Source organism: Arvicola amphibius, chromosome 9 (genome assembly GCF_903992535.2).
Source record: "Arvicola amphibius chromosome 9, mArvAmp1.2, whole genome shotgun sequence".
NCBI classification, from domain to species: domain Eukaryota; kingdom Metazoa; phylum Chordata; class Mammalia; order Rodentia; family Cricetidae; genus Arvicola; species Arvicola amphibius.
The window spans coordinates 110,703,954-110,725,994 of NC_052055.2; the positions used below are offsets into that span (position 1 = coordinate 110,703,954).

Sequence of the window (22,041 nt, forward strand, 5' to 3'; positions counted from 1 at the left end):
ATATCTTATATATCTACCCTTTACTCCACCCCCACCCTCAGAGTGTAACCGATTGTATTTCTCAGTTTAAAACTAAAAAAAGAAAGCCAAACTTCTGTGTTCCTTTACATTCTCAGGAGTGTGATTGTCCTCATTAAAAACAAATTCTTGCTAAAAGCAAAGTCGTAGACCGGCCACTCACAAAGAAGAGATTTTAAATTACAACTTCCTCTTCAGAGTTCAGATTGTTGACACAAACGTCAACAGCAAGAAGGGCCCAGGTTTCCACATAAACCAAAAACTAACTGAAAGTATTCCTTCATGCCATACAAAATGTGCTGGTGTCTTTTACTTTCTGGAACAAATACTGGGAACTTACCCAGTGCAGTGATGCCTGCCTCTAATCTCAGCACTTGGGAAGGATAGACTGGAAGGTCAAGAGTTCAAGGTCAGTGTGTTAAGGACAAACTAGGCTACATGAGACCTCAACCACCCCATTTCCAAAAACAAGCGACTGCAACAGGAACCTAATATTGATGGGAGCTGGACAGATGGCCCAGAGGTTAAGAATGCATACTTTTCTTCCAGAGGACCCTGGTGCAGTTCCCAGCACCAACTGGCAGCTCACAGCTACCTACAACTCCAGTTCCCAGGGAAACACACACCTCTTCCAATCAATGTGGGCACCAGCCCACACATGTTGTATATATGTGCATGCAGATGAAACACTCACATGCATAAAATGCATCTTTAAAAGCATGGAGCCTTTGTTTACATTCAAAGATGTGATGATGAGAGGCCTCAGGCCTTCACTTGCAAGAAAAAAATTTATTCCACAGCTGCAGCGGAGCTACAACACAGGGGACTCTTTCTCTTTCTCCTGAGATTTGGATGCCACACTAGAAAGGCCATTTCCCTTACTCCAGAGGGAATGCAACATCATGGATAAATTTCACATGCCTGGTTCTCCAGAAGGATCTAAATAGCAAGCTCAGGACAGTTACTGTTTGAGGTCATTGCTGTTCACTCACGCCACTTTACGTTCTGTTTTGCCCTAACGTATCTTGTCAACAGTGATGTACAACCTCTTGGAAATAACCCATCCAGTAAGACACCGAAGTACTCCACAGTGATCTACTATAATCGTCTTGATTGCGCCACTTACTTAAAACAAAGTTACAGCAAATAAATCACCCACTGTTGGGCTTAATTCTGAGCCTTAATGTGAATTTTAAACATATAGCATTCTCTTGAGGAGTATTTGTATATATCAAATGTCTAATTTTTTGAAATTTATAGTCATATATAACATTCTCCTTTTCTCAAGCTCTAGAAAAGTCAGCACCTGACAAATCAATTCATTGTGAGATTTATATTATACGAAAATTGTGTCACATTTACAACCAAATAAAACCAAATAGTATAAATGGAATTTCATACAGAATTCTCATATACAGGTAACATTAGGTTTACATTACTTCAGAAACACATAACATTCATAAAATTAATTTTTCTGTATATATAAAACACAGTGACACTTGGATTATGATCATCTAGAATGTTTATTATAGTCTCTAGAGCAGTATCTACCTAAAACCTCTGTTCCAGAGAAACAAACACCCTCTTCTAGTCAATGTGGACACAGCCCACGCGTGTTGTATTTATGTGCATGCAGGTAAAACATGAAAAGATTTAGCAAAAAAGTCATGGGAGATGGCTAAAAAGAGAGAGAAAGAATACAGAGATGACTGATAGGTAGATAACGGATGGACAGATGGACTGATGGACATGTTTATGGCATAGCATTCTAAATAACACTCAGCCTGTATCAAGACAAGAAACACAACAGCTACAAAAACAGAATAGAAACACAAATACGGGAGCTGGAGAGATGGCTCAGTGGTTAAGAGCATTGCCTGCTCTCCCAAAGGTCCTGAGTTCAATTCCCAGTCAACCACATGGTGGCTCACAACCATCTGTAATGAGGTCTGGTGCCCTCTCTGGCGTGCAGACATACACACAAACAGAATATTGTATATATAATAAATAAATAAATATAAAAAAGATTTTAAAAAAAGAAACACAAATACGAACAAGTGTTGCGTTCTCCCTAAAAGCAGTCGTTTATAAGAGAGAAAGCCAAAGGGTTTCACATTCTTCTACTTCCATTATACATATTTTCTTTGACATTTATATATGCTTACATGCGTGTGCTTCAGCATGTGTGTGCGGTCAGAGAACAACTGCCCCTTTACATGTTGAGACATCTCACCAGCCCAGTTATTATGTTAAGCCTATTGAATGAATAGCATTTCAATGAGGAAGAGAATTCAGAGGTTCTATGTCCCTCTATAAATGGCAGGCATGAATTCTTGACTGGGAGATAATACTGGACACTTATATTAATATTTGGCATAGCAGAAGAAACCCTGTGTTTCAGAATGCAGTCCGTGCGTGAACTCTCATTACAACCCTTGGCTTCTTGTGTGACCTTGGATAGTTGCATCAAGGCCCTGGAGCGGCTTTCTGAGCTATAAATAGAACCCCTAATGCCTTTCCCATGGAGCAGTTGTCAAAATAAGACCCTAAGTATAAAGTTCCTGTAACAGCGGACATTAAAAATGACACTCCACTTTCTCCTGGATTAACTCTACGATTGCCTGACATTTCAAATACAGGTCAATCAAATTTTGAATGGGTGGGAATTCCAGCATGAGAGTAGGCTTTCTGTTACACTCCCATCGCCTTTCATGGGTTTGTCCTGACTGCCTCCCTGACCCGTGGGTGCACTACTGCATATGATTTCACTGTTGTCAATCATTTTAATACCACATCCTCCTTGACCTTCACAGTGTCCCACAGAGTTCTCCTATCCCAGCTTCCTTTTCCATCGCTAGAATGAGGGGTTTTTGCTTAGGAAGGCAAGAAAGAGAAGAGCCTAGCAGACACAAACTAAAATAAACATGTTCCTTCTGGAAAACCCTCTCCTAGCCATATAATGTGTGTCTTGGCTTTGAGCAGATTCCAGATGGTAAAGCTCTGGGCTGTGTGACATTCTACAGTGTGACACCCTACTGTCCCCAGCTTTCTGGTCCAGATCCTACTCTGTGCTCCTCACAAAAGTCAGACTGAAGGAAGGTCTTTTTAGCCTTTGTGTGTATAGGGTTTGGCTCGCTGGTTAACAGAAGAGAGCATTCTGTTCAGCCAGCCACACGCAGTTCCCACCTCACTAATAAGATTACTGTCACGGAAATGAAATACAAACCCTAGACCAGCCAGCATGGGCAATTCAAAAGTCTGCCCAAGGGAAACCCGTTCATTATGTCAGTGCTGTAAAAATCAAGGGGATTGGAAAGAAAATTGCCAACCTCTTGCAATTCCATTTCCCTCCCATAATGTCGTCATGGCAACCCAGCATCCCATCTCGGTCCTCTCAAGTCAACTACATACATTGTGGTATTGAAGCAGGCTCCCTCGCCTCCCCCAAACTTGCCTTTGCCAAGAATTTTTCAGCTGGGATTAATATTATATAAGGCTGAAGAACAGCTTTTTTTGGTCCAGTACCCATTGTAAACGACACTCACTGTACATACATTGTAAGTTTGCATGGGGTTGGTAACAAAAAAAAAAATTCTTGCTAAATTTAAAAAGAAATAAGTCAACATTTCCAACCTTTGTATAATTTGAGAAACAGTAATATGCCTGTCAGTGTTATGTTGCCAAGTACAATATCCATAAAAGCCCTTTTATAAGCTTGCAATATCCTGATTTACAAGAAAGGAAAATCTTATTAGAGCAAATTCTGAGAGTCAAGAGACTGACTCATGCTCTTCAATCTAATCTCCGTTAATAAACAGCTTACTCTAGTGAGAATTTTGGCTTTAGCTTTTGTTGTGTTTTTTGGTTTTGTTGTTGTTTGTTTGATTGATGTTTTTTTTAAGATGAAGATATTTCAATAGTGCTCTGGCAATAGATAAAGGGACTCCAAAGCAAAAAGGACAACAGAACCTGCAGGATGGCTCAGCAGGTAGAGTAGCCTGCGGCCAAGCCTAGCAACCTGCGCTTGGTCCCCAGCATCCACAAAGTCGAAGGAGAAAATCGACTCCTGAACTTGTCTTGTGACCTCCACATATGCCATGACACAAACATGCATGCACACACAAATACATGAATGAATGAAGAATGTAAAAAATATTACAGGGCTAGAGAGATGGCTCAGTGGTTAAGAGCACTGGCTGCTCTTCCACAGGACCCGGATTCAATTCCCAGCACCCACATGACAGCTCACATCTGTAACTTCAGTTCCAGGGGATCTCACACCTTCATGCCAATGCATATAAAATAAAGTTAAGTTAAATTAAAAAAAAATTACTAAAAACAGTACAACAGTAATTTTTTAATCATTAAACTAGATAATCCCTGTTTTAAGATTAGCTTAAGGTTTGGGGATATAGCTTAGTTGGTAGAATGCTTGACATGATAATCCCAGTACCAAGATAGGGAAGACAGGAAGATTACAAATTCAAGGTTATTCCCTAACCTCATCCCAAGTTAGAAGCTAGGCTGGGCTACCCAATACACTGTCTCAAAAACAAACAACCTTGAAAAGATATTCACTAACTCTGTTTATTAACTTGGTAATTGTTTTTCCTTTTGGATTTTTGATATAGGGCCTTACTGTGAAGTTTAGGATAGCCTCAAACTGGAATTGTAGTTCAGGCTATCCCTCCTTGCTTCAATCTCCCTGGCATAACAGCGGAGGGTTCCATCATTTCTTGTTAGATTCAGATACCCCTTCATCATTTACCTTATCTTTAGGATGAGGGAAGGCTAGACCATTGTTGATGAAAAAATTATTCTTGATACTCATCAAAGAATGATAAGGCAGGAACTAGAGAGATGACTCAGTAGCTAAGAGTACTTGCTGCTCTTCCAGAGGACCCATGTTTGAGTCTCAGTACCCATAACCACTTATAACTACAGGCACAGGGACCTGACATTCTCTTCCAGCCTCCACGAATACCTGCACACGTGTGGCACACACATGCCCGCATATGTAATAGTAAAGAAAATAAGTCTTTAAAAAGCGGATGAGGTAGGCAGAGTTTTCTGCTACAAAGCCTCACTGTACAGACCCAAGGGAAGAGGGAACCCAACTCACCTCTGAAGACAAGGAAACGGAGGATACAATTGTGAAGCAGGGCTTGGAAAATTACTAAGAGGAAATGTCATGGGTTAGAGGGATGGCGGCCACAGCAACATGACAGAATCATTTCTGGGGTTAGACTTGGGTGCTAAGATGGTGATGGGAATGAGGGAGTAGATCGATCAAGGGTTGGGGAGTCTCTCTAAGCTGACCTTGCAAGGTTCCCATACCAGAAGAGGCAGAGATGAAGAGCAGAAGCCCCGGAGTTGGGACACTGTTAGGAGTCAGCTGTAGGGGCAAATACAAGGTGCCTATCCCCCAGAAGAAGTGCAGAAAAGAAGACAAACCTGTGGGAGGTAACAAAGTCATGCATGGCTTTTAGAGAGTCTTCAAAGACATACTATTATAGTGGGACAGTTCTCAATGTGTGGTCGCGACCCTTTGGGTTTGCATTTTAGATCTTTCCACTGTGATTCATAACAGTAGCAGGATTATAGTTGTGCAGTAGCAATGAAAACATGCATGGATAGGTGCTGACGATGTAGCAGGAAACTGGTTCCGTCATTAGCAGTGGGTAAACTAGTTATGGCGGCGCACACCTGACCTGTGATCCCAGCACTCAGGAGGTAGAGGCAGGAGCATTGAGGGTTCGGGATCATTCTAGGTCTACACAGTGAGTTTGAGTACGACCTGACCTACATAAAATGCAATCTCAAGGAAGAAAGAGCGGGGGGAGATGAGAGAGAGAGAGAGAGAGAGAGAGAGAAAGAGAGAGAGAGAGAGAGATGCTGTAGCAAATAACAAAGATTTGGATCCTAGGATCCTAGAATAAGTATCTCTCAAATGAATACTTGTGACAGGGGTGACCACAAATATATTCACTTGGACAAGGGAAGGGAACAGAGAAAGCTAGGGTGAATCTAGGGTAGATCTTAAGAGACCTGGAATGCCACCCTGAATAATTATTTTGTTCATGAATGTGTGGGTGTGCGCTCCCATGTGGAGGCCTATGGATGGTTTTGGGGGGAGCCCTGTCAAGTGTGGTCCTCCTTTATTCTCTCCATGTTCCCTTGAGATGGGGTCTCTCCCTGCACTCAGTGTTTGCTGGTTTTATACTAGTCTGCTGGCAACCGGTAAAGCCCCAGCATCTTCCTGGCGCACCTCCCAGCACTCCTCCATCACAAACAGAAGTATTACGGTAACAGGCTAGCACGACCATGACCAGTGTTTCACATGGGTGACGGGGATCCGAACTAAGGTCCTCATGCTTGCTCACCAGCACTCTGGCTCTCTGAGCCTCCTCCCCCACACCACTCTGGAGCATTTATACTTCACAGAGAAGTGAATGGCAGTGACCGGAACCCTTCCTAAGCAGAGATCTGTGCTGGGAAAGATAAGCCGTCATGCAGCTTTAACACTAAAGAAGTTCAAAGTTGATGCTATTTTCTTCATCTTATTTTTGTCCAAAAGATATAAAGAAGACTGCGTGTCTGCTAATTTTCGATACTCGTTTTGACTGACTCAAGTATGGCTTGTTGAGTTTAAACACTTTTAAGTGTTACTGAGTAGCTGGGCAACCTCAGTGTCCTTGAAAAAAAAAAAACCTGAACTGCTCACTAACTGTCTTAACACTTGTTTCCATTGACCTACAAATGTCCCCAAAGCTCACTCAGCCCCACCTGTACAGCTGGCCTTCATGACAGGCTGCCCAGCTTCCTTGTGGGGTGACTCTCCTGCTGGGACTCTCCTCGAAGACTAGGGCAATTTGAGAAATGTCAGATCACATTTGTAGCCGATGTGAAGAAGCCGGCAATAGAAGCATTGCCAGGACTCTCCTGTTGGTTGATCTTTGCAGGTTGGGGGAACTGATGAATCTGACCTTGGGGAACAGCTGACTGTGCCATTGAAGCAAAGTGATTGAGGGAGCAGAGGCTCCAAGAGTGGCCGAGCCTGGCTCTGTCACTGATGAGAAAATCTTCACATCCTCAGTCCGTAGGTTCCACCCATTTGCAGTAGACGCAGAGATACTGCAGAAGAAAGAAGGGGAGCAGTGACCGAAGAGCTAAGCTTGGGAACTTGCTCCGCACTGCCCCTTGGTTGTCTTGCCTCGTCATCACTAATAACCCGAGCCTCCCCTGGCACACGCCCTTGTAGTACTGGGGAGAAACCCAGGGCCGCCTCACACTGGCTGGATTTAGGGCCTCAGCTGTGCCCACTGAGCTGCGGCCACATCCCCTCTGGCTTTGTTCTGAATTCAGCCTGTGCATCCTTGGGAAGAGTCATCTTTAAACCTTTTTAAACCCTAAGGGTTTAGTTTTATCTATTAACTGTTATTTGTGTATATATGATGTGTGTGTGGGTGTTCGTGTCACAGTGCACAATCACAGGACAATTTTATGATGTCAGTTGTGCCCTCCTACCTTTGCCTGGGTTCTGGGGATTGAATTCTGGTCTCCGGTTTACCTGGCAGCTTCCTTTACTCACAGTGAACCCTCTGGCCATTCCTAGAGTTTTCATTTTTTTTTTTTTTTTTTTTAGCAAAGATTTTATTTTCCTTGTAGGAATGATTTGAGAATAAAATTATAAGGTGTCTTCAGATAAATCTACATAGAGATGAATCATACTTGACTATGAGGCAGAAAAAAAAAACCCTGCTTACTGAAGTCTGAAATACTTTCAGATTTTTAGAATAAAAACTTATTTTTTAAGGTAGACTCAAAAAAATTGTCTGGAGCAGCATGCCTAAAACTATTTAAAGTCAGTGCTTGCGACTGCTTATGCTGAGATGGCCATACATGGTATATGTAATCTGTACCATGTTCTACTGAGATGGCCACATATGGTGATGTGGTGTGTACCATGTTCTGCTGAGATAGCCACACATGGTACATGTGGTGTGAACATGTTCTGCTGAAATGGTCATGTTGCATGCGATGTGTGCCATGTTCTGCTGCATTAAACCACATATGGTGATGTGGTGTGTATCATGTTCTGCTGAGGTAGCCACATATGTTGCATGTGGTGTGTACCATACTCTACTGAGATGGCCACATAGGTGATGTGGTGTCTAGCATGTTGGTGTGAGAAGAGTAACTTACCAGGATGAAGGAGAGCAGCTGGAATGTTTCTCTGTCTGCAGGACTTCAGTTTGTCATTTTCTACATGTATTCCAGTGTCTCCGCAGTCTTGACATTTTTAGTCCGCTGACAGCAGTCACTGAGTGGCAGTGTGTGTGTGTGTGTGTGTGTGTGTGTGTGTGTGTGCGCGCGCGCGCGCGCGCGCTGACTCAGGGAGACATGCTCAGGTGTTTTGTTCCTAGGAAACTGCTGGGTCTTGGAGGTGGGTTTGTTTGTTTATTTGCTTGGAAGTTTCTGTGCTCTGCTTGTTCGGTGGCTTCCTCCTGGATGACTGCATTGCTGTGAATTATAAAGCAAACACTTGAAATCAGCATGAAAGGAAGGATAGTTAGGTGTCCCTGGAGAGTGTTCCAATAGGCTTACATGCCAAACCAAAAAGCAAAAAAGGGAACACTGATGCTACTTAGAGCTGTAGTAGTTTACACATGTGGCCACACCTGCTTGCTGTGCATCCTAGTACTCAGCCTGCCTTCTCAGAGCTGCCTAGTCAGGTAGAAAGTGCATCCGGGATGCTGAGCCAAGCACCGGGGTATTGGTAGACATGATTATTTTTAGGTGGGTTTTGTTACCTGGAGGGAATCTTCACACTTGACACTAGAGAGCACAGAAGCCAGCTTGTCTGTGAAAACTTCTCCAGGGAGTTGGGGACACGTGGACAGCTTCAGATGAGTGACTCTCAGCTCACATAGCTCCCTGCTGAGTCTCCTTTCCTAATTATTCCCGAGCAGCTCGTCCTTGTCTGTGAGATTTGAAGGAAGGTCTGCAGGTCCAGGGTGCAGAACTCTGAGAGGGGAGGCGTGTAAGGAAGAAGAAAAAGTCTCTGTGTCCTGTTGAGAGCTGTGTAACTCTTAACGGATGGGAAACCAATTACTGTGCCTGCCGGAAGAGTTGCCAAAATGGGTCATCAATCTGTGGCCGCTGATGGAAATGGCAATGATGTCCCGAGGAACTAGAGCAGGGGCTCTCACCCTTCCTGATGCTGCGACCCTTTGATACAGTTCCCCATGCTGTGGTGACCCCAACCATAAGACTGTTTTCATTGCTACTTCTTAACTGTAATTTTGCTACTGTCATGAACTGTAATGTAAATATCTTATGTTTTCTGATGGTCTTGAGTGACCCCTGTATAAGGGTCGACCACCAAAGGGTCATGACTCAGGTTGAAAACCGCTGAACTAGAGGAATGGCTCAGCAGGCAAGAGTGCTTGCTACTCTTTCAAAGGACCCGACTTTGGGTCCCAGAACATATGTTGGATGGCTCACAACCTCCTGTAACTCTGGTGCCGGGAAATATGACATCCTCTTCTGGCCTCCAAAAGGCACCTGTATGCACATGGCCTACACTTACAAAGACACATAGACATAAATAAAAATAAAATAAACCTTGAAAAACAAAAAGGAAAGGAAAAGGAACCAATTAAACAAAAGATTTTGGCACAAATATTGAGTATACTTTGACGTGGAGTTTGCAGCATTCAGAGGGCTTGTAAGACAGCTAATTACGAGTCAGTCTGCTCTGCACACAAAATCTAGCACCACGAACATCTGGAGAAGTGACAACCAGAGATGGTTTCTATTGTCTGAAGCCTGTCTCGTTCTAACGATGTCATACTCAGCAGCAGACATGTGAACTGACCTTGATGATGCACAGTTCATTGAAAGGATTTTTTTCCCTTTTTTTGGTCTTTTGAGACTGTGTTTCTCTGTATAATCCCTGCTGTCCTGAAACTCGCTCTGTAGACCCCGTTGGTCATGAACTCAGAGATCTGCCTGCCTCTGCCTCCCAAGTGCTAGGACTAAAGCCATGCACCACCACCACCCACTTCATTAAAAGAGTTTTTTAACAAATGGTTTAATAATCACAAAATTGTTGATTTTTTTTTATTTCATTCAGCCATGTTTGAACAGTTGGATTGATCATCCTAAGCTGATCTATTTTGATATTCTGAGGCTGTGTTCTCAAAAAAATCAATAAAGCTATCTTAACATTAAATTTATATATGTCCACAGCTGAGGATGTGATATAGCCATTACTATACTCCAGCACAATTACATAAAGAAAAAGTGTTCACGGAGTGGTGTGCATAGATATGCGAGAGGAAGACTAAACTGTATAAAATCTCGTTCATGAACCCTCTTTAAACATTTAGGTCTGAGGAGATAGCTCAGTTGGCAGAGTGACTGCCATGCAAATACGGGGACCCGCTTCTAACCCCCAGAACCCACAGAGAACACAGGACGTACACTTGTAATTGCTGCCACGGGGAGGTGGGAACAGTCCCATCTCTGGCGCTTAAATTTACAAAAAAATGTAGTTCTCAGTTTTAAAATAGAAAATTAGTGTATGGAATCCAGGAGCTAATCTTTGATACCCCTGGCCCACAGCATCCTAGAAGGCTTATACCATAACGAGTCTTCGAGAATACGTTGCATCTCTGAGACATACTTAATGTCACCAACTTACAGTGTCACCTTTGTTCCACAGGATGGTCTGACACCACTGCACTGTGGGGCAAGAAGTGGCCATGAGCAGGTGGTAGAGATGTTGCTTGACAGAGCCGCACCCATCCTTTCAAAAACCAAGGTGAGGTCTTCGGTTTCTGAACGTGGTACCATGCTCGGGTCTGCTTCCGTTGGCTGTTTTTATCTGAGCCTTTTGAATGAGAGGAAACATAGACACCCGTAACTACTTAAATGGAACGTAAGTTCGTCAGATCTTTGGAGGAGCTCCAAATAAGTTTGGGGACTGGGGAAATGGCTGAGAAGACAAAGGCTCGCTCTCCCATCATGAGGCTCGCTCTGCCATCATGAGGACTAAGCTTCAGGTCACCAGCACCCATGTGAAAGTTATAGACCAGACAGGTGTGGTGGCCACCTGCAATCCCAGCATTCAGGAGGCAGAGACAGAAAAATCTCCCTGCAAGCTTGCTAGGCAGACTAGCCAGAACTGGTATGAAGTGGGTTCAGCAAGAGACCCTCTCTCAATAAACTAAATGGAAGATGATGAAGGCAGACAGAGGTCCGCTGTTGGCCTCAGGTACCTGCATGTGGATGCCTACACACATGCAAACACATGCATGCGTACTAAATAAGTTAGGTTTATGAAGATTTTCTGCATAATGTATTTGACAGTAAAGACCTTTCTTCATTTGTTATTCTTGGTCTGTTTTGCTTACTAATTAATATTACACAATGATACTTTCAGAGCTCAGCTGACTGATGCTTTTAAACAGACAGAAAGATCTACTTTCTGGCTGGGTTCTGAGTCTTTTTCTACACCCTACCCCCAGTTGATTTCTTCAGAGTTCACAGGCTGAGGCAAGGGTTCAGCTTAACAGTAGAGCATCTGCCTGTCTTGCACTGGGCCCTCAGTTCCGTGCACATTAAAAACATTAAAATTCTGTTTCTCCATCCCCCCACCCCACGACTGTGTGGGATTTGGCGGGAAAACCTGCCCTGCCCTTTTTAGTCCCAGCAGTCCACTGGAACCCTCGTGTGGGCTCACAAAGCCAAGTGTGCCCCTCTCCCCGTTTCCAGGTTTTGCAATCACAAGAGAAACTTGAAATTGGTCATAGCAGGGAACCTACACACCCTTGGCTTTGGGATCTGGGATTAACTGAGAGCTTTGTTGTTTTAGAGGGCTGACGGCTCTCTAAAGACATGGTCAGCATGTTCATGTGTGGGTGTGTCCATGCTCAGAATCTCTCAAGGAGCCAAAGCTCGTCCCTGAGGCTAGGCTAGCCAGCAAGCTCCAAGGAGCCGCTTGTCAGTGCTATCACTATGGTAACAAGCACGTACTGCCATAGCTGGCTTTCTATGTGCGTTCCAGGGAATCGAACTCAGGTCCTCAGTGTTGTACAACAAGCATTTTGCCAACTGTGCCATCTTCCTGACCCACCAAATAGACATTTTCGACTGCCTACCCTACCTGTGCTCACCATATCTTTAAGTTGGTGTCACCTGAGCCGGATTCCTTTCCCATTGGCACTCCTTACTCTGTTTCAAAAGAACCTCTCCGGTGCTGCAGGTACTTGCTACCTGGGCTGGACCTTCCTACATCAGTTGCCAATCATTACAAACCCCTATAGACATGCCCGCAGGCTGATCTGATTTGGGCGTTTGACCCTAGGTATATTAAGTTAGTGGTTAAACCTCACTGGGATAGAACCCTCTTTCTGTTTTCGACACTGCGTCCCACTTAGAGTCTCCAGTAAGTCATGTGGTCTCTCAGATTTGTTTACTCAGCCCTCCCTACATGGAAACATAAAGCAAAGGAAGATTTGGCAGAAGCAAGAGCACAGATGCCTGTGGGTGGCGGTGTCAGATGGGAAATGTCCCAGCCCTTGGTGACACCCTCAGTGTCACGCGGGAGGGGAATACCTTAGGCTGGAACATCCCAGTTCCCCAGTGGTGGCCCAAGTCTTTAAAGTCATGTTAATATTTATTGAGCTTTTATCTTTGTCTCATCTGCAGTGCTCTCTGCTAGGCAGTTTGGGAAAACACTGTCTTAAGTTTCTCGCCTTGAAGGAGCACAGATACCGGGAGTATATGCCCATCAGCGGTAGTGTGGGGATGGCTAAGGGATTTCTCATTGCTTTGTCTTGGAGTTTTTCCATGTCATGCTACAATGCATGCAGAGTTAATAACTGGCCTCGGAGAATTCAGATGCACCTGGTTCCGTAGGCATGACTACCGGGTCTTTAAAAACTACTGATGGCTTCTCAAAACAACAACAACAAAAAAACAACCTTTGCTGTTATTAAAGAGAAAAGGGTTTGTTTGGCTTATTTAGTGTGCTAAAATATATTATTAGTAATTGTAGTCCTCCTCGTGGGAAATGGGCCTGCTGAAAATCTTCCAGGCTCTCCCACTTTGCTCTCCTACTCAACTGAAGTTTGAGAAGACTGACATTGACCTAGCCTGCCTCCTGCCTTGCTTCGCTCTGTTTGGAAAAATGTCCACTGCAGAGTGAATGTCACTCCAGATATTTCGCCTTTGGTTCTGCGGCTTGAACCTAAGGCCTCCTCTATCCAGCTCTTCTCTGAGATCTTGAAATAAATCTTCAGCGGCTTTGCCCAGCACGTGACGAAGAAGGCTAAGTTGATTTAAGATGAGGTCACATAACTGGGCGGATGTCCTTTTACCCATCGTTGACACACGGGGGCACCAGATTTCTAGAAATGGATGAAGTTTACCACTGCTGCCCTAGGAGATAAAATAATGAGCTGGCCTTATCTAGCCATCTACAAGGGTTAAACCAGTAATAGACCAATGGCTGCTAATTAGCTATCCCTTTGATTGATTGATTGATATTGATTGATTATTTATTTATTTGTAGTTTCAAAAGATAAGAAATCCTGCTAAGAATGCAGTGGATTTCTGGGCTCCGGTGCATATGAGTTTTAAACTGGGGAAAGAAATTGCCCTTGACGGTTTGTTTTTCTGTGAAATGAGAAAAAGGGAAATTTTTCAAAGCAGGTGCCACCCGAAACAACCGTCAACACCTTTTTAAAACATAAGGTATTTCCAAACAAAGAGTTAGAGTATTTAACGCCTTCATGTTTGTCCTGTATCTGGCTCGTTTGCGCTAAAAAGGCAAAACCGTGAGTCCTCTTTTCCCTGTGTGTTCCAGAATGGACTGTCTCCCTTGCACATGGCCACACAAGGAGACCACCTAAACTGCGTTCAGCTCCTCCTGCAGCACAGCGTGCCCGTTGACGATGTCACCAACGACTACCTGACTGCCCTCCACGTGGCGGCCCACTGCGGCCATTACAAAGTTGCCAAGGTTCTTTTGGATAAGAAAGCGAACCCCAATGCCAAAGCCCTGGTGAGTCGTCCTGATGTCCGTCCTGCCGTCCATTGTCTCATTGACGCACACGGCGCCTTGCATGTGGGGGGGATTGCTCTTCCAGAGATAAAGACAGAAAGCCCATTAAATCTGAGTCCTTTGTTAGTCTTTGCAAACGTCCTTGGGAGTGGACAAAGCCTCCTGTGCTGATGGGAACAAAGCTGACAACGCCCTTCAGGGTCTCCCTCGTGCTCCTCTTTCACGTGTGAAGGCCTCACACGATATGGTTTCAAAAAGACCCACGTGACCAGCTTCATCCACCTCACGGTGGTAATGTTATTATTCCCTGGTGTAGACATTTGAGTGGTTTTGTTGTTGTTTTTCTGGCACGTTTACTCGTGAAACCAACCAGGCTTGACAACTGAAACCTCTTATCCCAGCACTTGTAAGGTGGAGGCAGGAGGATTACCATGAATTCAAAACCAGCCTAATTTAAAAAGTGAGTCTTTGATATATATACACATATGTGTGTATGTTTATACAAGTGTGTATATGTATATACATATATGTACATATAATTTTTAAAACGCAGTTGAGCATAAATAGCAGGAGAGATCTGAGTTCGAGGCCAGCTAGGTCTATAAAACAAGTTCCAGGCAACCCAGAGCTACACAGTGAAACCGTGTCTTAAAAACAACAATAATATGTGTCTAAGAATTTGTGAGCTGCAATGATGTTAACCTGCAGTTTTTCTCTATAAGACGAGGCTTGTTAGGGTTAAAATAAATAATCCTTAGTAAGGTATTTATATTTCATTCAGAATAAGTACTTGGCTCAGGGAAAGGATGGAAATGCCCTGCTTTAGAGAAACCATTCATTAACTAGGGATTTTGCAGTAAAGACTGTATCCAACCAACCCTCACAGGCAGATATCTGCTTCCCTCCTCCATCGCTGCTCTGTCCTGCAGAGCTGTTGAGACTCTGGCCTCCTCAGGTGCCTGAAACTCAGGGTTGGGGGAGGGGATCGGAATTCCACGTGCGCCGGGCCGCCCCTTTGTCATTGCAATATCAACAGCTTCCACCGAAAAGTATTTCAGGCGCTGTTTGACCTGCCCAGTGTGTCAAAAGCCTCTGCATTCTGAGAAGGGAGGGGAGCGGTGAGTGACCGTGACTCATTCATTTTTCCATATGAGAAAAAAAAAAGGAACCTTAAAGCAGGGCGTGTGCTTAACTCTCTTTTTCCTATGACTAAAGTTTTCCCAACAGAGGGGCATTGTAGACACTTACCCTGGGATGAACTATGGCCAAAGAAATGGTCCCAGCAACCTCCTTGGTGGCACCCGCTATGACTTTGCCCTCAGCTCTTTGACTTTGCCCTCAGCCCTTAGTATCGTACACTTCCCTACTAACAGCTGAAGTGGGCTGCCCAGCCTCAGCTTTTGGGCAGAACAGTCTGGTGGGTAATTTGTTTAAAAGCCAGTTTTAAAAGCCAGTTCTTTTATAAGTTTAAACATTCAAGCAAGTTCTAGTGTCTTTAGAGTAAGCTTGTGCTCAAGTTCTTTTTTGGGTGGGGGGGGAGGAGGGGATGTCTGGTTTGGTTTGGGTTTTGGTTTTTCAAGATAGGGTCTCTCTGTGTAGCCCTGGCTGTCCTGCATGTCCTGCAGCTTACTCTGTAGACCAGGCTGGTTTCAAACTCAGAGTTTCCCCCTGCCTCAGACTCCTGAGTCCTGGGTTAAAGGCATGCCCCACCACAGACCAGCCTTGTGCGCTTGAGTCTTAAAACTGCAGAAGAACTGAAACTCTCTAGCGCTCGAAAAGAACAATGTCTCTCCACACAAGTCGGGGACAAGTCGGAACAGGCGCTGGCGAAGGTTGGCTGTGCAAACAACCTTTTGTGATCCTTGTGCCCATGTCTTTCCCAGCTGCTTTTATGTTTGTAGTGAGGCAGAAGGGAACATTGGCTCCATAACTCCGTGCATAGAGGAATGAGAAGTGCTCAGTGAACTACTCTGGTCCCTAGCTACCGAGTCTCAGGAGGCTCAACTCGAGATGTAATGTTTGGGGATCCAGATAAGAGGCAGGTCACTAATGTCTCCCTAGAAGACAGATCCATCCCACCGGAATATGTGATTTTGATGGTCTAAGTTTACAGATCTGGAAAGCAGCAGCTTGTGATCTCTGTACAGAGTTGCCCAGAGGCAGGAAGAGGGTGGGCACTTGAGACATAAGTCAGGCAAGTTTAAGATGAAGAAATCACTGGCTAGAGTGAGGTCAGGCAGGTCAGTGCTGGCACAAGCATTTAAAGACCCCCCCCATTACCACAAAAAAAAATAGTAAGGAAAAAGGAAAAGTACACTAGCTAGTGTGATGTCACGTGGCTGTGCTGAAAAGATTGTTTGGTGGTTAAGTACTTCAGCTGCTCTTCCAGAGGACTCAGGTTCGATTCCTAGCACCCACATGGCAGCTTAGAATTGTTAGTAGCTCCAGTTCTAGGGAAATCTGACCTCCACAGGGCATTGCATGCATATATAAAATAATAACTAAAAAAAGGAAACAATTGGAAGATGCATGTCTGGGTCCAACCTGGGCTACATCGTGAGACTTGGAGTCAAAAATCAAAATTAGATTTTTTAAAAAAATTATTTGAAGCAGTGAACTCCGAAATAAGGAAGTGTATAAACATTTTGCCTTTCCTTATCAGGAACTTACAACCAACTTATATACATCCTGCTTATGACCACCTGAGAACCTTACAAGGAACCAGTTCAGACTCTTTGTTCCTTCCAGGAACGTGTCTAACCTCTTGTGGTTTGGAAGTCTGCAGGGCATCTCGTTCTCCTAGATCCCTTTTGTTGCCCACAGCGGAACTGACTCCTGTGGAATGGGGTTAAACAGATGTATGTGTTTGTCCCTTTTCAGAACGGCTTTACTCCTCTCCATATCGCCTGCAAAAAGAACCGCATCAGAGTAATGGAACTCCTTTTGAAGCACGGTGCATCCATACAAGCCGTAACCGAGGTGAGAGGAGGGTGCTTTCAGGGTTCAGGGAAGAAGAGAGTATAGCTTCAACAGTGGGGTTCCCCTCCAGGGAAGCAGCTAGTTTTGCTTGTTGTCATCACAAGCAACATTCTTCACCCCTTCTCTAAAAGGGTTCTCAAGATTTAGGAGGGAGCAGCCATGGGTGTGAATGAGTGGGTTGGCTGATAGAAGTGAACCCCAGGACAGAAATATAGTTCAGAACACACCATCAAAGTGCAGGTTCCACTGTGCAAAGGTGACCTTAGATAAACCTTGCATGCACTATTTCTCTCGCGGAGGCCCGTTTGTCTTGCAAGGGGTGTTTTGCTGTCATCTCTTGGGTTGAGGTTGATTGAACCTCCAATGATTCTCCCTTGGCTGCAGCTGTCTGGCTGAAAATGTCAGTGTGCCTAGGCTGAGGAACCTGTTTCTGTGATATGAGAGAGTAAGAAGGACCGTGGTGTGCAGAGGTTTACAGTGCATGAAGTGTGGGGGTGCTGTAGTTAGGGACAGAGAAGCCCTGTGTCTGTCCTCCGAATCCAGAGGGACTCCATCCTGGAGAGTCAGCCCTGGCTCTCCACATGGCAAACAGGCCTGTACTCCCCTCTCCAGAACTGCTCCACCCCATTCCACCTCTGTCTTCCCAACTCCAAGGGGCTCTGCAAACCCTAGCCTTGGCTCTTCTCCTAGAGCAGGTGTGTGATCTGTCCGGCTGACCCTGCATATCTGGGTCACCTTCCCCAGGAAATCTGCACTTGTTGCCAACCTAGTCCTGGGTGCTCTCTGTGGGATGGTATATACATGTTTCTGTCAATGCTCTTGTCCATTTGTCATATCTATGACCCTGTGGCTTCCATGGCTCCAGAGCCTTCAGCCCAAACCTTCTGTCCGCACAAGCCCACAGTTCAGAAAGTCTTGTTGCATGCTTGATACTGGACACAAACCTCCTGTAACTGCTGCTTGTATGTGACATTTTTGCCTTACCTCGAAACATTTAAATTCTCAACACACAATAGTTAAGAAAAATGGTACAAATCTGCCCTTTTATGAGACTTGTGTCTGCCTGTTAAGTACCCTGGTGTTTTTTGTATAGAACAGTGCATCTCAGTGCCAGGAAGGCCTTTAGAGGCCAGGACTGACCCTGAGACAAATGTTAGATTGAAACTGTGTTAGTGTCTGGAGATGCTGGCCCATGATGAGAAGCCCCTACTGGACTCCAGCTCTCTGAGGACTTGAGAGGGTAGTTCCCTGACACCTAACTCCCGTGTTCCTGGAAAAGAGCGCTAAACTATAACAAAAACTCTCCTGTTCTGCTCTTCTTCAGTCTTCACTATTGGAGGCTGAGCAGACAGACTTTATCTTCTTACATCATTTACTTTTGTATGTACATGTATGTATACGTATATATATATATGTGTGTGTGTGTGTGTGTGTGTGTATATTGTATGCATATATATTGGTTACTGTTGTATGTTTAGTGTGTGTGTGTGTGTGTGTGTGTGTGTGTGTGTATGGAGAGAGAGCGTTGACCCTACAGCCTTATCCATGTTAGGCAATACTCTACCACTGAGTTTCAGAACCAGTCCTGTCAAACATTTTTTGACATATCTCAAATATCTATAGAGATTAACTATACTTTCTCTCTCTTTAAAAATAAAGGCCAAGTCTTCTTCATTTTTATCAGGTTCATGTTCTAAGCTAATTAAATTCTGAAAACTAAAAATGGAGCAAAGTTATATTCAGCAGAACTGATTGATTCTAGGGTATTTTATATTGAATATATCCATGAATATATTAATAAAAATAATAGAGAAGTCAAAAAAAGAGAATTAAGTCTCAAGACAAGAATCTTGTGAAGGAGTTCAATTTCCGTGTGTTACTCATATAACTAAGTTCCATTTATTCAGAGTTCATGGGAGCTCCAAGTCCAGAATAGTATTTGAATTAGTAGCTAACATTTTACTGATGTGTATGTTATTGCCATGCCCCATATGCAAACACACGTATGGACAAGAAAGTTTCCATAGTAAGGGAAGAATAAACTTTATCTTTCTCCCAACTTTTTCTTAAATCTCCATCAAAAGTATAAAATAAACATTTCTTTCTTTAATAGAGATAATGGTAAGTCTTTCATAATCACAGATCTTACTTTAGGGACAGTTATGCTGAGGTTATATTCACCTCATAAAATCTATGACGCAATGGTGAATAATCTTGATGTCTTCTCATTTGACCCCTGAGCTGATTAAGATAGATATGTGGATTATGGGTGAGTGGATGAATAAATGAATGGGTAGATGAAGTGAATAAGTGGATGGTTGAATGGACAGATGGATGGATGGATGGATGGATGGATGGATGGATGGATGGATGGATGGATGGATGGGCAGGTGTAGGCATTAAAGAGTTCCTCAATAGTCCTGAGTGAAGTATAATAGGTTTATTTATTTGGGGACAGAACTCACAGTAAGGGTAACAATCTGGTAGAAGCTGGAAACTGAATCCAACAGAAAAGGTCCATACATGCTTTTCATCTGCACTTATAGTACCTCAGACCACCAAAATGGGCCGGTATATAAAGGCTATTGACTGAAGGAATTCCCACAATGGACAGGTGGATGGATAGATGTATAGGTAGATGGAGGGAAGAAGGCAGGCAGGCAGGAAAGCACATAATGAAGCCCCTTGCATGATAAGCCAACCATCAACATTTTCTTCCTTTCCCTTTAGTCGGGCCTTACCCCAATCCATGTTGCTGCCTTCATGGGACATGTAAATATCGTGTCACAGCTAATGCATCATGGAGCCTCCCCCAACACCACCAATGTGGTAAGTACCCTTAACAGAGAAGTTCAGTTGAGTTTTTAAGATGCTGAAAAGAGTGGCTTTGGTGGCCTTACATATTCACTATAAGTACTTTCATTATCATTTAATTTTACTACTTCAGATGCAGAGTTTGAAAACATCTTTGGTTTCCTTTGCTTTGACGGCAAGATCCTGTCAGTATCCATTTGGCTAAAACCTGTTAAGATTTAAGAAATGTGTTCATTACCATTGCAAGGACTTTACTGCTGGATACTAGAGGAGAAGCAGGGCTGTCGGATTCTCTGAGAGAATCCACCAAAGTACTGCACGGTGCGGGTGTGTGCTCACACAGTGTCATCGTACATGTGAAGAAGTAATTTCACACAACTTCAACGTCATCTGCTTTAAGAGGGCTCTACCATGTCGTAGCAAGCCCGGGGAAGTCTGCCTTAACCAAGTACCAGGCACTGTTTCCCCACACTAACCATCGCCCTTAAACCCATGAGATGATTTAGAGTAATTCCCTGAGCAGCAGCTGCTCACCCAGAGCATGCTGTATCCTCCGACACTGTTTTACAGACTCTCAAATTTAACATCATCCTCTTAGCACAATGGACCACAGGCATAAGACCGCCCATTTAACTCACAAGCAATAAAGTAGTGGAAATAAGCAATATCCATCGCAGAGGAGACGCGTCCCGAGGCTTTACACACGCACCTGTGTAGGGTTAAATCCAGATGGTATTGTCCTCTGTAAAGAGCAGTGTGTAACAGAGCAAACGACATCCTCCCCTCCTTTCCAATAAGCCCATGTCTTGTCTCCTGTGAGGCTACCTTCCTGTCTGTCCATTCAGGTAGACGGCCTGTGGGGCAAAGCTTATTTGATCAAAGTCACTTCAGTGTGGGTTTTGCTTGTGCAAGCCACTGTATTTGGTTTTTATTATTATTTCTATGCCATGATATGCTCTCTGTCAGGTTGTCATTTTTGTTGAATGAATAATTGGAGTCAGAGATTATTGAACAAGAGGGTAGGATGGGGTGGGACAATGCCCCTCATGATGGTACCGATAAATGTGATTTCTATCTATTTAGGTCACTGGGGGCAGGTCACATCTGACCCTCAGTGAGGTTTTGGTGGCCTTGTGTAGTGTTTGTGTTTAATCCTGATAGACAGTATTTAAGAACTGATAAATTGACGCCGATATCCAGACTGTCAGTTCTTTGCAAAGAGGATGATGTACCAAGGTGAGACTGGCATCCAGCATGATGAGACTATGCGTGCAGATTAGGTGGGCAGGCATCTCTCCCCTTCAACTTGCTCACCTGCCCTGCTTCATCATCCGTGTCTCCTCTCTACCCTGGGAGCATTGGTACCTTGTCAGCCCTGAGGATGCCTCGCTGTAGACCGCTGAGCTGTGCTTCTGAGAGCATCAGCAGCTGGACCCCTCGAGGTTACATCACATCCTTGACACCCTGGCACAGCTTCCTGTGAACGTATTTACGTGTTTCTTTTCCTATATTTCCAGCAAGGAAGCGCTCCGGGCAATTCTTTGTTTAATAAACAAAGTGACTCTAACTTTATGCCAACAAAGCATTGATTGTGAGAGTCGCCCGATTAATTGACTTTGGCTTATGTTCCCCAGAGAGGAGAAACAGCATTGCATATGGCAGCTCGGTCCGGCCAAGCGGAAGTGGTGCGGTATCTGGTGCAAGACGGAGCTCAGGTAGAAGCAAAAGCTAAGGTAAGTGCCAGACGGGGGACTTTAAAACTGAAACTGAGGCGGAAGCCTAGGGCTCAATAAACCCTTTTAGCTGAATGTTTACTGTCTCTCAGAAACAGGTCTTAATAATACGAACTTCCAGTGAGGAAGGGCTCCACCCAATAATCATATAAAAATAATCTACCGTCATGGCAAGTCACCGGTGTAGCACAGCTATGTAAAATAAGGAACTGCCCTGGGTGCATCGCAAGCCCCTAACAGGTTAGGAACCAGATCTAGGCAGGTCCAGAGTTCTTCACGCTGAGATGACCTCAGGGAGGAAGTTTCTAGAACAATCACAGCCTGTAAACGTGAACCCACCTTTCAGGTTGACTTCTGTGTCGGCTGGCACAGCCTCAAAAGGAAAAAGGATGTGGTTTTCTTTCCCTTCTATAAAATATAAGA

At 44.2% G+C, this 22,041-nt stretch overlaps 1 protein-coding gene across 1 annotated transcript in view; it reads left to right on the plus strand.

Moving 5' to 3' along the window:
• The window catches only part of Ank3 (ankyrin 3), a 302,267-nt gene that overhangs the window by 142,153 nt on the left and 138,073 nt on the right, over positions 1 to 22,041 (plus strand). The window contains exons 9-13 of the mRNA XM_038341994.1: positions 10,748 to 10,846; positions 13,895 to 14,092; positions 16,973 to 17,071; positions 19,802 to 19,900; positions 21,520 to 21,618. Coding sequence (XP_038197922.1) covers positions 10,748 to 10,846; positions 13,895 to 14,092; positions 16,973 to 17,071; positions 19,802 to 19,900; positions 21,520 to 21,618 — 594 coding nt within the window. The remainder of the gene's footprint in view (positions 1 to 10,747; positions 10,847 to 13,894; positions 14,093 to 16,972; positions 17,072 to 19,801; positions 19,901 to 21,519; positions 21,619 to 22,041) is intronic.